General features: G+C 40.5%; 1 protein-coding gene across 1 annotated transcript; it reads left to right on the plus strand.

Moving 5' to 3' along the window:
* Positions 1-4,883: 4,883 nt before the first annotated feature.
* LOC138877949 (uncharacterized mitochondrial protein AtMg00860-like) lies at positions 4,884-13,168 on the plus strand. The gene is made up of 3 exons (XM_070157595.1): positions 4,884-5,270; positions 5,355-5,436; positions 12,978-13,168. Exons 1-3 carry the CDS (start codon positions 4,884-4,886, stop codon positions 13,166-13,168), a joined length of 660 nt encoding a protein of 219 aa, XP_070013696.1.
* The last annotated feature ends 288 nt before the right edge of the window (positions 13,169-13,456 follow it).

The following is a 13,456-nucleotide window of genomic DNA, read 5'->3' on the forward strand; positions in this document are numbered from 1 at the left end:
AAATTCAGCAACCCTTTTATATCCGTCAACCTTCTAAAATCCACCCGAGGCCCTCGAGACTTTAACAAAATGCATTAACCAGTCCTAAAATATGATACGAACTTAGTCGAAACCAAAAATCGCATCAAATAATGCTAAAACCGTGAATCACACCCCAATTCAAGCCTAATGAAACTAAGAACATCCAACTTCTACATCTGATGCAAAAACCTATCAAATCAAGTCCGATTGACTTCAAATTTTGCACAGAAGTCATAAATAACATAACGAAGCCATGAAAATTTTCATAGCTGGATTTCGACCCCGATATCAAAAAGTCAACCCCCCCGGTCAAACTTTTCAAAAATCTTCTATTTTCCAACTTTTGCCAAAATGCGCCGAATTATCCTACAGACTTCCAAATCCAAATCCGAACATGTGCCTAAGTCCAAAATCACCATACAAAACTATTGGAATCATCAAAATTCCTTTCCAGGGCCTTTTTCTCAAAAGTCAAATCTCCGGTCAAACTTAAGAAATCTTTAGCCTTAGATTTCTAGTTTCCGTTAAATGGCGATAATTTGATCTAGGGACCTCCGAATTTGATTTCGGGCACATGACCAAGTCCCAAATAACGATACAAAACTACCGAAATGGTCAAAACTTTTATCTGGGTTCGTTTGCTCAAAATGTTGACCGAAGTCAACTTAGTTGAGTTTTAAAGCTCTTGTTCACAACTTAATCCATTTTTCACATAAAAACCTTCCGGAAAATTATACGGACTGTGCACGCAAGTCGAGAAATTATTGATATCACTTTTCAAGGTATTAAAATACCAAGATGATTATTAAATTTAGAGATGACATTTTTGGGTCATCACATAATCTATGTTTGAGATTACATAAAGACTAATTCCCTGAATGAACCTGATAATTGTTATTCTATGATGAAATTACCGATTTGAGTCATGATAGCACACTTTGCACATGCCTATACTTTAGCATGCCATTTATTTCGGTCCAAGAGCATGAGATTTGTTATTCATTCATCATAAACTTGTATTCTTGTATATTCGCTCCTCTCTGATTGATTTGGACTAGATACATGTGACCACGCCGGTCGGATTGTGTTGTTATGCCTGTGATCACACCCGGGGGATTGTGTTGTTATGCCTATGACCACGCTGGGTGAATTGTATTGTTATGCTTGTAACCATACGGGACGGATTTTGTTGTTATTCCTATGATCACGTCGGGCAGATTGTGTTATTATGCCTATGACTACGCCGGGTGAACTGTATTGTTATGCCTGTGACTACGCCGGGCTTATAGCACGTTGAATTGGTCGTGCTTGCATGTGGATATGGATCCATCTCCGTAGGATCACCCCCTCATGTTTCCTTCTTGATAATGTACACGGGGATATTGAGGAAAACTGATTAGTGGTTTGGTACAGACAAGGAAAGGTTGAGGAAAATCTAGCCCATGATTTGTTTTGGATTTGCATTTCATCTCTACTTGCAAATTCCTGGTTTATCATCTAATTTATCTGCATATCATCTTTATATGTTGTATTAACTGAGCAGAAAACTTAAGTAATTGCACACACACACTCAAAGGGTTCTTTCTGTGCTTTATGACTTGATTACATTATTGTTATGTACTTGTTAAATTGATGATGTTGTACATGTTATAGCAAGTATCATTTATAATTCTCGCTTTTTTTACCTCGCCGATGTTAGTTACGATACTTATTGAGTATATTTGGTCGGTTGTACTCATACTACCCTTTGCACTTAATTGTGCAAATCCAGGTATTGGTACCATCTATTAGTAGTAGAGTTGCCTGTTGAGTGGAGTATCGAGAGACGAGGTAGAGCTGCGTTTCCGCCCTTAGTCTTGACTTGTCTTTTTTATGTACTGTTATTTTAGTCCAAACAATATTGTTATTTAGTTTTTAGACTTGTATTCCATTGTAGAGCTCACGACTCTGTATTTTCTAGTTTCTAGGGAATTTATCATGTATTAGTTGTATTTTACTATATTGAAGTTTCAGACTTATGCTATTTTTATAAATTCTGTTGTTCTGGTTCTTTATTTATGTTTTGACTTGTCTAGCCGGTGTATTATGTGCCATCACACCTGGTTGAGATTTTGGGTCGTGTTAAATTATTATCAGAGCTCTAGGTTCATAGGTATTATGAGTCATGACAAAGTTTAATAGATTCTTACAGAACGATACGGAGAAGTCTGTACTTATCTTCGAGAGGCTACCGAACTGCTAGGAAGACTTCACTTTCTTTCATTCTTGTCGTGCGATTTTTTTTAATTTGAACTTGACTCTTCCATTCTCTCACAGATGGTGAGGAAATGTGTGATCGAATCAGGTGAACGTCCACCAATACCACCAGTTAGGGCCGCGAGAGGACAGCGCTACGGTAGAGGCTGAGGTGCGGCTCGTACTACAACCAAAGCAACACCTGTGGAGCCACCAGTTGCTCCAGCTCAATAGCAGGTACCAGATGTTGTTGATCCGGTGGGACCACCTCAGGCACCAGTAGTGCCCATCTTTATTCCTGGCCTTTTGGAGGCCTTAGCCCAAATTTTAACTATGTGCACGAGCCTTGCTCAGGCGGTTTTGGTTCCAGCTGCACCAACCACTTCACATGCCGGGGAGGTGCCTAGACTCCTACCGATCGTACTCTAGAGCATCTAGCTAAGGGACTCTAGACACCGAGTGTATTGCTAGTTCAGCGAGTTGCTATTTCTGGGGACAAGGTTGGTCCCCATATAAGTGATGAGGAGTAGAAGAGATTGGAGCGATTTAGGAGGCTTAAGCCTCCAGAGTTTAGTGGAGCAGAGTAGAAGGATGCTTAGGATTTTATAGACTGGTGTCAATGAATTCTTCGCATAACGGGTATTTTGGATACTAGTGGGGTTTATTTATTATTTTTCAACTGATAGGGGCAACTTAGAGATGGTGGCAGGCTTATAAGTTGAGCAGGCTAGCCGATGCAGCGCGACTTACATGGCATGAGTACTCAGTTCTCTTCTTAGAGAAGTTTGTCCCACCGACTCGTAGAGAGGAGTTGTGTAGGTAGTTTGAGCAGCTACGCCAGGAGAGTATGACAATGACTCAGTATGAGATGAGGTTTGCAGAGTTGGCTCGTCATGCTGTATGGTTGGTTCCCACTTAGAGGGAGGAGATTATGAGGTTCATTACTGGCCTCAACTATGGTTTACGCTTCATTATGGCTTGCTAGGTTTAACTAGGTTGTCGAGATTGTTAGACGTTTAGAGCTGGTTTGCAAGCAGGAGCATGAGAAGTGGGAGGCCAAGAGGCCTCATAGTTTAGGTGGTTTCAGTAATGCCTCATCTGGAGGCCAGACCTACTACTATAAGTGTCATCCTTCTAGACCCGTTCACGCAACCTGCCATGTTCCCTGTGGTTCTTCAGTTAACCATAGTTCCTACAGTACATGCCCAGCTCAGTCATCATTCAGTGCATTGCGACACAAAGTTCTTATTGTGCTCCATCTACCCAGGTCTCTAAAGGCAGTTCTTCGGGCTATGAAGGTCAGTAGCCTATCTGTAGGGGTTGCTATGAGTGCAGAGACTTGAGTCATCTCAAGAGAGATTGCCCCAGACTATTGAGTAGGATTCCATAACAGAGCTCCCAGCCTTTGATTTCAACACCACCAGCTATACTACCCACACAACCAGCTAAGGGTAGGGCAATGTTAGCATAAGGTCGCCCTAGAGGGGGAGGTCGATCAGGTGGTGGTCATGCCCGTTGCTACGCATTTCCAGCCAGGCCAAAAATAGTAGTTTCCGATGCTGTGATTTCATGTATTATTTCAGTATGCCATAGGGAGGCTTCGGTATTGTTTGATCCTGGTTCCAATTATTAATATGTGTCATCATACTTTTCTCGTTATTTGTTTATGCCCCGTGATTCCATAGTTATGCATGTGCATCTATCTATACCGGTGGGTGATTATATTATTATGGACCGTGTGTACTGATCGTATGTAGTGATAGTGGAGGAGTAAAAATGAGAGTTGATCTTTTATTTCTTAGCATGATTGATTTTGACGTGATTTTAGGCATGGATTGGTTGACACCATGTCATGCTATTTTGGATTGTCACGCTAAGAGCATGATGTTGGCAATGCCGGGGTTGCCTAGGGTTGAGTGGAGAGGTTCCTTGGATTATGTTCCTAGTAGAGTGATTTCATATTTGAAGGCTCAATAGATGGTTGAGATGGGATGTCTGGCATATTTGTCTTTTGTGAGGGATGTTAGTTCTGATACTCGTATCGTAGAGTTAGTTTTGGTAGTAATAAACTTCCCATATGTGTTTTATGCAGTCATATAGGGCATTCCACCCGATAGGGATATTGATTTTGGTATTGACATAGTGCCGATCACTCAATCCATATCTATTCCTTCGCATCATATGCCACTAACAGAGTTGAAAGAATTGAAGGAACAACTTCATGAGCTACTTGATATGTGATTTATCAGGCCTAGTATGTCTCCTTGTGGTGTAACCGTTCTATTTTTGAAGAAGAATGATGGTACTATGCGAATGTGTATTGATTACAGACAGTTGAACAAAGTCGCAATTAAGAACAGGTACCTAATACAACACATTGATGACTTATTTGACTAGCTCTAAGGTGCTATAGTGTTCTCTAGATTTATTTGAGGTGTGGGTATCACCGGTTGACGATCCGGGATTATGATATTATGAAGATGACATTCAGGACCCGATGTTGTCAGTATGACTTTCTTGTGATGTCATTTAGGCTGACCAATGCCACAACAACCTTTATGCATTTGATGAACAATGTATTCCGTCCATATATTGATTTTTTTTTCATAGTATTCATTGATGATATAATGGTGTACTCACGAAGCCAGGAGGTTCATGAGCAACATTTCAGTATTGTACTTCACACGTTGAGGGAGAAGAAGCTATACGCTGAATTCTCCAAGTGTGAGTTTTGGATTGATTCTATGGCGTTCTTGGGGAACGTGGCGTATAGTAAGGGGATCAAGGTAGACCCGAAGAAGATTGAGGAAGTTCAGAGTTGGCCTAGACCATCTTTGGGTACTGAGATTCAGAGTTTTCTTGGTTTGGCCAGATATTATTGCCGTTTTATGGAGGGTTTCTCGTCTATTGCTGCACCTGTGACCAGATTGACTCAAAAGGGTGCTCTATTCAGGTGGTCCAATGAGTGTGAGGAGAGCTTTCAAAAGCTTAAGACTGCCTTGACCACAACTATAGTTCTAGTTTTGCCTTCAGCATCGGGTTCATATACAATTTATTATAATGCTTTATGGATTGGTATTGGGCGTGTCTTGATGTAGGAAGGTAGGGTGATTGCTTATGCTTTGTACCAGTTGAAGCCTCATGAGAAGAACTACCCTGTTCATGATCTAGAGTTGGCAGGTATTGTTCACATATTGAAGATTTGGAGGCACTATATCTACGGCGTGTCTTGCGAGGTATTCACAAATCATCAAAGTCTACAACACTTGTTTTAGCAAAAAGATCTTAACTTGAGATAGCGGAGGTGGTTAGAGTTGTTGAAAGAATATGATATCACTATTCTGTATCATTCCAGGAAGGCCAATATGGTGGTCGATGCCTTGAGTATGAAAGTAGAGAGTATGGGTAACCTTGCATATATTCTAGTTAGTGAGATACTATTAGCATTGGATGTTCAAGTATTGGCCAATTAGTTTGTGAGATTGGATATTTCGGAGCCTAGCTGGGTTCTTGGTTGCGTGGTTTCTTAGTCTTCTTTGTATGACCACATTAGAGCGCGTTAGTATGGCGATCCTCATTTGCTTGTCCTTAAAGACACAGTGTAGCACGATGATTCCAAGGAGGTTGGAGATGATGGGGTGTTGAGGATGCATAGTCGAATTTGTGTGCCCAATGTAGATGGGTTGCATGAGTTGATTCTTGGGGAGTCCCACAGTTCGCGGTACTCCATTCATCCCAGTGCCGTGAAGATGCATCAGGATTTGAGATAGCACTATTGGTGGAGAAGAATGAAAAAAGATATAGTAGAGTATGTGGCTCGGTGCTTGAATTGTCAGCAGGTGAAGTACGACCATCAGAGGGTGGGTAGTTTGCTTAAGATATTTGAGATTCTCGAGTGCAAATGGGAGCGTGTTACCAAGGATTTCATTATTGGGATCCCACAAACTTTGAAGAAATTTGATGTAGTTTGGGTAATTGTGGACCAGTTGAGGAGATGTCGTTCCCTAGTTAGTTGGTTTGAGCCTGGGGAGTCCAAGTTGTTGGGAACTCATGATTTGGTCTGTGATGCCTTAGAGAAGATAAAGTTGATCTAAGAGCCGCTCCGTTTGACGCAGTCCAGAGAGAAGAGTTATGCTAATAAGAAGGTTCATGATGTTGAAAACTTGGTAGGTGAGAAGGTATTACTTAGAGTTCTCCCATGAAGGGTATGTTGAGGTTTGGGAAGAAGGTCAAGTAGAGCCCGCGGTATATTGGCCTTTTTGAAGTACTTGAGAGGATTGGAGTGGTGTCCCACAAGCTTGCATTTCCACCTAGTCTATCAGGTGTTCACTCAGTGTTTCATGTTTCTATGCTCTGAAAGTATTAGGATGATCCCTCACATGTTTTGGACTTCATCACGGCTCTGCTAGACGAGGATTTGACTTATGATGTGGAGCCGATAGCCATTTTGGACGAGTAGGTTCGAAAGTTAAGGTAAAATAATATAACATCAATGAAAGTTTGTTAAAGAGGTCAGCCGACTGAGGAGGCTATTTGGGAGGATGATCGGGAGATATGGAGCAATTACCTACACCTATTTGGGACTCCATGTATGATTCTAGACCCGTTCGAGGATGAAAGTTTATTTAAGAGGGGGAGAATGTAATGACCCGGCCAGTCGTTTTGTATACTATCGCTATGTCCCCCTGTTTATTGCTTATTCTATGTTCATATGTGGTTACTTGACTTTTCGGGGTGGCTGGTTTGGTTTTGTGGATGTTTTGAGTGAATTGGGACACTTAGTTCCAAGGTTGAAGGCTTAGGTTGGAAGAGTTGACGAGAGTTTGATATTTGTATAAATGACATCGGAATGAAATTTAATGGTTCTGATAGCTTCATATGGTGATTTTTAGCTTAGACATATGTTTGGATGTTGGTTTAGAAGTCCGTAGGGTGAGTTGGTATTTTCTGGCGAAAGTTTGAAAGTTGAAGGTTTGGAGGTTGAGAGATTTGACCGAGAGTTGACTTTTTCGATATCAGGATCAGATTTCATATCTGGAAGTTGGAGTAATCCCATTGTGTCATATATTACTGGTGTGCAAAATTTTAGCTCATTCAAAATTGGTTTGATATGTTTCGGCATCAGTTTTAGAAGCTTTAAGTTTAATAGTTTCATTAGGCTTGAATTCGTGATTTCGATGTTGTTCAATGTGATTTGAGGCTTCGACTGAGTTCGTATCATGTTTAGGACTTGTTATATGCTTTCGGCTTCATTTTGGTCTTAGATGATCTGCTGAACATGAGCATATGGATTCTTTATTCGCCATCATGAAGAGAGGATCGCGATCGCATAGAGTTGTTTAATGGTTGGTGGAAATTGTGCATCACGTTCATGAGTTCAGGGATGCGTCGTGAAGGTTGAGGCAGGTTGTTCACCGCGAACATGATCTAGGTGACATATTATTGTAGAAGGAAGGCGGGTATGAGGATGTAAGGCATTTGGTCTTTACGGTCGCGAGTTCAAGAATGGGATCGCGTAGCTCTGGGGGATTGACCATCGTGTTCACGACTGAGAATTTGCGTTCGTATAAGAGAAACTGGTAGCTGGTGAGATTTTTTCTACACGAATGCGAGGCGGTTTTTGGATTCGTGAAGTGTAATAACTGGGTAGACTCTTTTAAATCCCATTTCGACAATTAAAGTTATTATATCATATTTTGAGTTGTAGAGCTCGGTTTTGAGCGATTTTTGAGAAGATTTTCACGTCTTGGATCATGGTAAGTATTTTGACTCGGATTTATTCATTAATCATGATTGCATCCTTGTTTTTTTCATATATATGGTGATTTGAAGTAGAGAAATTGGGGATTTTGAAACTTTTCTGAAATGAAAAATGGAGATTTGAAGGTCGATTTGATGTCGGAATTGGATGATTTTGGTATGGTATGACTCTTAATCAAATAGGTGTTTAGAATTTGTAAATTTTGTTGGGTTTCAAGGTGAGACCCCGGGGTTGACTTTTTGATTTTGGTTAAAGATCTTAGCTTTATCATTTGGAATAAATTCTTACGGTTTTTACTGATTATATTAAGTTAATTTGGCTACATTCGGGTCATCCGGAGGTTGATACATGCGGGTAGCGCTTGTTAAAGGAGTAATTTGGCTTGCTTGAGGTAAGTAACTTACTTAAACTTGGTTGAGGCACTAGTTGCCTGAATTATTTGTGATAGCTACGTGCTATGGGTGCGTACATGTGTGGGGTTGAGCCCATGTATGAGCATCAGGGTAATTATCCATGCTCGGGGTAGTGTTTAGGCTATGATATACCTTGGATTGATTGTTATGCCTTGAGCTGTGATGATTCTCATATTGTAGCTTTATTGTGAACTACTTGATCCATTTTTGAGGTTACATAAAAACTAATTATAACAATCCGATCAGTCATTTTAAGCATTTGCATTTCATTCAACTATTTGGAGTCTTGGGTTTTGTATGATGTATTATGACTTGTGTGAATCGTCGGTTGTGGTTTTCAGGTGATTCAAAATTGATTTGGAAGAATGATTTCTCATTTAGGAAGTTTTAAGTTTGAAGAGTTGACCAAGTTTGACATTTGAGTTTTTGGCCTCAGATCGGAGTTTTGATAGTTCTGTTAGGTTCGAATGCATGATTTTGGACTTAGGCGTATGCCCAAATTTGCATTTGGATATTTCTAAAAGGTTTCGGCACTATTTGGCGAAAGTTAGAAATTTGAAGGTTTTGAATGTTCGTAAGTTTGACCGAGAGTTGACTTTGATGGTATTGGGTTCAGATTATGGTTTCGGGGATTGAAATAGCTTCGTTATATCATTTGGGACTTGTGTGTAAAATTTGAGGTCGTTCCGGGTTGATTTAGTTCGGCATGAGTTTTGAAAATTCAAAGTTCAAAAGTTCATTTAAGTCGATTTGAGGTGCGATTCATGGTTTTTATATTGTTATGTGATATTTGAGGCTCCGAGTAGATCCGTGTTATGTTATGGGACTTGTTAGTATGCTCGGACGAGGTCCTGAAGGGCTCGGGTGAGTTTCGGACATGGTTCAGATCATTTTGAATGGTTTTGCATTGCTGTTTTTTTGCTGTTACCCGTTGCTTCTAGTATTCTTCACGATCGCGAAGGTCCAGCCACAATTGCGAAAGGTTTTTTGGTCTGCTGTGAATTTGTTTTCGTGTTCGCGTGAGGATGAACGTGTTCGCATAGAGTTGGGGCTAGTCTTCATCAACGTTAGCATCTGCTTCTACGCGTTCATGTAGTGATTGGGCTGAGCTGGGTAGGATGTTGGTTTCCTTTTCGCGTTAGCGGCGATGTTCCCACGATCACATAGTTCTATCATCCTTGTATATCACGTTCATGAGGATTTTGCTACGATAACGTAGGGTATTTCAGGGGGGAAGTGAATTTTCTTCTTCGCTATAGCGATGATATTTCTGCGATTGCAATTCATTAATTCGTCTAGTGATTATAAGTACTCTATTTTCGGAGGTTTTGACCATTTAAACATATTTGAAGCTATGGACCTCGAATTGTGGTAATTTTTGAGGTAATTTTCACCACATGGATTAGGGTAATTGTTCTCTACTCGATTTTGATTATATTTCATAAACCTATCTTCGTTTTAGGAATTTGGATTATGAATTTCAAAAAGAAATTTGGAGGTTTTATCTAAAATTGCATAAGGTGAATTTTTAAGTTTTGAACATCGATTCGGAGTCGGATTTGAGTGAAACTAGTATGGTTGGACTCGTAATTGTGTGTTGTCGTATTTTATGAGTTTTTTGGGTTCTGAGGTGCGGACCTAGGTTTGACTTTTTGGTTGACTTTGGGCTTTTGATTAAAGATTCAACCTTTATCGATTGAGTTTGTTTCCTTTGGCATTATTTTATGTTCTTGAGTTGCTTTTGGCCAGTTTCGAGCCATTTGGAGAGCGGTATGTGTGGGATGGTGTTTCTAGAGTAATGTTTGCTTGCTCCGTATTGGATTCGGCTTCTTCGAGGTAAGTAACACTTCTAAACTTGGTGCTGAAAGTATGAACCCCTGAATATACGTGTTATGTGTTTGGTGTTGAGGTGACACACATGCTAGGTGACGGACGTGTGGGCGTACACCGTGTAAATTATGACCTGGTTTATTCTGTGGTACTGTGTAAATACCTGTCTTGTTTCTATTCATAAAATTTCTACATGTTAGAGTAATTGAGCTGTGATCCATGTTAGAAATCATGTTTAGGCCATGTACCTAATCTATTCGGACCCAGTGGGGTCTTTTTTGCTGTTGAGTTATTTGCTTAAATTGCAATTACATACTCAATCATATTCTTTCATTTGCATATCATATCTCAGTCTGTATTATCATTTGTTGTCATATCATGTTATCATTGTTTGGGCTGATTGGCATGAGATTTGTGAGTTGAGCTCGAGAGACTTGAGAGATTGATGACAGAGTGAGGCTGAGGGCCTGGTTGTAGGTGATATTTATAGGATCAGGTTGCACACCGCATCAGGCTTTGTTGATTCATGTTGAGATTGGGTTGCACGCCGCAGCATGCCATGATTGGCTTATATTAGCGCTTGGACATGATTCGCCCCTCTGGAGTCTGATATACCAATAGTGAGCACATGTACCGATGAGTGTGAGTGTTGAGTGATTGAGAGTGGTGTGTGATTGGGAGGTGAGATAAAGAGTATTTTGTCCAAAAAAGTGAATGCTAACTGGACGAATTGGTCCAAGAAACTTGATGATGCTTTATGGGATTATAGGACGACTTATAAAACACTGATTAGAATGTCTCCATACCGGTTGGTGTTCGGAAAAGCTTGTCATCTTTCGGTGGAACTTGAGCACAAAGCCATGTGGGCCTTAAAGAAGTTGAATCTTGAGTGAGATGTCGCCGCCAACTTAAGGGTGGCACAATTGAATGGGTTGGATGAGTTCCAGTACCATGCATACACAAGTTCGTCCTTATACAAAGAGAAGATGAAATACATCCCCGACAAGTACATTCGGAACAAAGATTTTAAAGAAGATAATCTTGTGTTGTTGTTCAATTCTTGGTTACGAATTTTTCTCGAAAGTTTAAAGTCTAAATGAAGTGGCCCATTTGAGGTTGTGGGTGTGATACCCTTTGGTGCATTGGACTTGAGGAATGAAAATGATAAGGTGTTTAGAGTCAATGGTCACTGGGTGAAGCATTATCTGGGAAAATTTGGTGATGACCACGTCGTGGCGGTAATTCATTTTAAATGATGGTAATCTGTGTCGTGTCGCGACATTAAATCAGACGCTTCTTGGGAGGCAACCAATGTTTTTTTTCCTTTTTCTTTTTCTTCTTCTTTAGATAGGTCTTATTTTGTGCTAACTGGTTTTAAAGTGTGTTGTAGGAATGAGTATGCTTTATAGGAACAGTGCTCAGAAAAATTGGCTAAGTATGGAAAGGTGCGGACCGCACAATTTTGAATGCCACAACAGAAAAGATCTGTGGCCGCACAACTTGAGATGAAAAATTGCACAATCTATGAAGTCTTCTTGTTAGAGAAATGGCCAAAGTGCGGCCGCACAAGAAAATCTACGACCCGCACCAAAATCTGCGATCGCACACGTAATTCTGCGGACCGCAGATCAACAAAAGGTAATTGCACAACAGGTAACAAAGTGCGGACTGCAGAAGGAATTCTGTGGCTGCACTTGTCTCTTTAGCCTTTAGCAAATCCTGTTAAGTATAAATAGTAGACCTTATTATACTGTTGAAACTTTACAAATTCTAAGAAATTAAAACAAAGGCAAAAATAATGAACACAACTAAGTCACCTATCTTCCACTTCATTTAGCATCCTTGATCGTTCCTTAACAACACTTCATCATTGGTATGTTCAAATCATCTCTAGAATTTTTCAATTTTCTTAATTTAGTTTATAATTTGTTAGTTATTTTTAGACCATTTGTCAAATTCATATCCATGTGGGATGTAGATTGTGTTGGGTAAACTCTTACTTGCTATTAGGGGGGATGTGTATTTGTTTATCATGATTAATTGCTACTACTATGTCCAATTTGTGCATATAAATTGAAACCCTAAGAATTCTGCCTTATGAATTTTGAAATGTGCGGATGCACAAGGAATTGTGCGGTCAGCATATGTATAGGTAAGGCATTAGTTTAGCAAGATTATGTAGATCGCACTTGAAATTTTGCAGTCCGTAGAAATTCAATCGCGGTCATAGAAAAGTATGTGCGGCCGCAAATCAGGGCATTCTTTGTCTTCAGAGAGTTGCCATTTTTGAAGTACCCATTGTGCAACCATACTCAAAATTGTACGGACTGCACTTCAGATGTGCGGTCGCACTCAAAATTTTGCGGACCGCAGTTTCATCACTGTGGCTGCACTTTCAAATTGTGCGGTCCGCACAACCTCACTTACAGCAGCACTTGCAATTGTGCAGACCGCACTTCCCCACCCTGAATAATATTTTTGTTTTGCCACTGTCTGCTATTGTGCACTTGAAGTAGAACTGATTCATATTGCTGTTTATTGCAGAAATGGTTAGGTCACGTGGTTGAGGTGATACATCAAAGAGGAGGGTGAACTCTCCCGAGGTCGAGGAAAGAGTACCTTACCACTCGCCTTACAAAGATTTATATCCAAAAAGGCCTTCCCGGGAGAGGTACAGCTATAGAGCCCATTGAATTAAGTTCATATGTCCTGTCTAGGGAAGCATCGGAGGGAGGCTCTGTGCAAGAGCAACCTGATGCTCAATCACTGCCACAATAGCTTCAGGGGAGATTCCAACTTCGAGATGAACCTTCCACCTCAAAGAGCACTTTCGAGGGTTCAGAAGGTGACAGTTAGGATTCAAAGCCCTCATCTACAGATGTTCCCGACACACCACGTACTACAGTGAATGAGGATGATATCTTTGATGATGGCCGATGGGGTGACACCAGAGTTGTTGGCCTTGAGAGGTCGAAGAAAAAAAAAGTTTGGGAAGATATGTTCATTAGTCTTACTGCATTCAATAGATTCCAAGAGTGGTGGCCGTCGAGATCACTTACTCTATGTCGCGCCCCCTTTTTCTCGCAAAATCAGGTTTATGACATTTTGGTTGGGACAACTCTTTTCTTTTGGAAAGGGGGTTTGCAGTTTTGAAGAGTCGCCACCTAACAATTTAAGGTGCGTTAGGGCACCAATA

This window comes from Nicotiana sylvestris, chromosome 9 (genome assembly GCF_000393655.2).
Source record: "Nicotiana sylvestris chromosome 9, ASM39365v2, whole genome shotgun sequence".
Lineage (NCBI taxonomy): Eukaryota > Viridiplantae > Streptophyta > Magnoliopsida > Solanales > Solanaceae > Nicotiana > Nicotiana sylvestris.

Coding starts and splice junctions, on each gene's coding strand:
- LOC138877949 (XM_070157595.1), top strand. CDS start 4,884: ATGGTGTACTCACGAAGCCAGGAGGTTCATGAGCAACATTTCAGTATT. Junction 5,271..5,354: donor CTGCCTTGACCACAACTATA/GTTCTAGTTTTG, acceptor GTCTTGATGTAG/GAAGGTAGGGTGATTGCTTA. Junction 5,437..12,977: donor TCATGATCTAGAGTTGGCAG/GTATTGTTCACA, acceptor TGTCCTGTCTAG/GGAAGCATCGGAGGGAGGCT.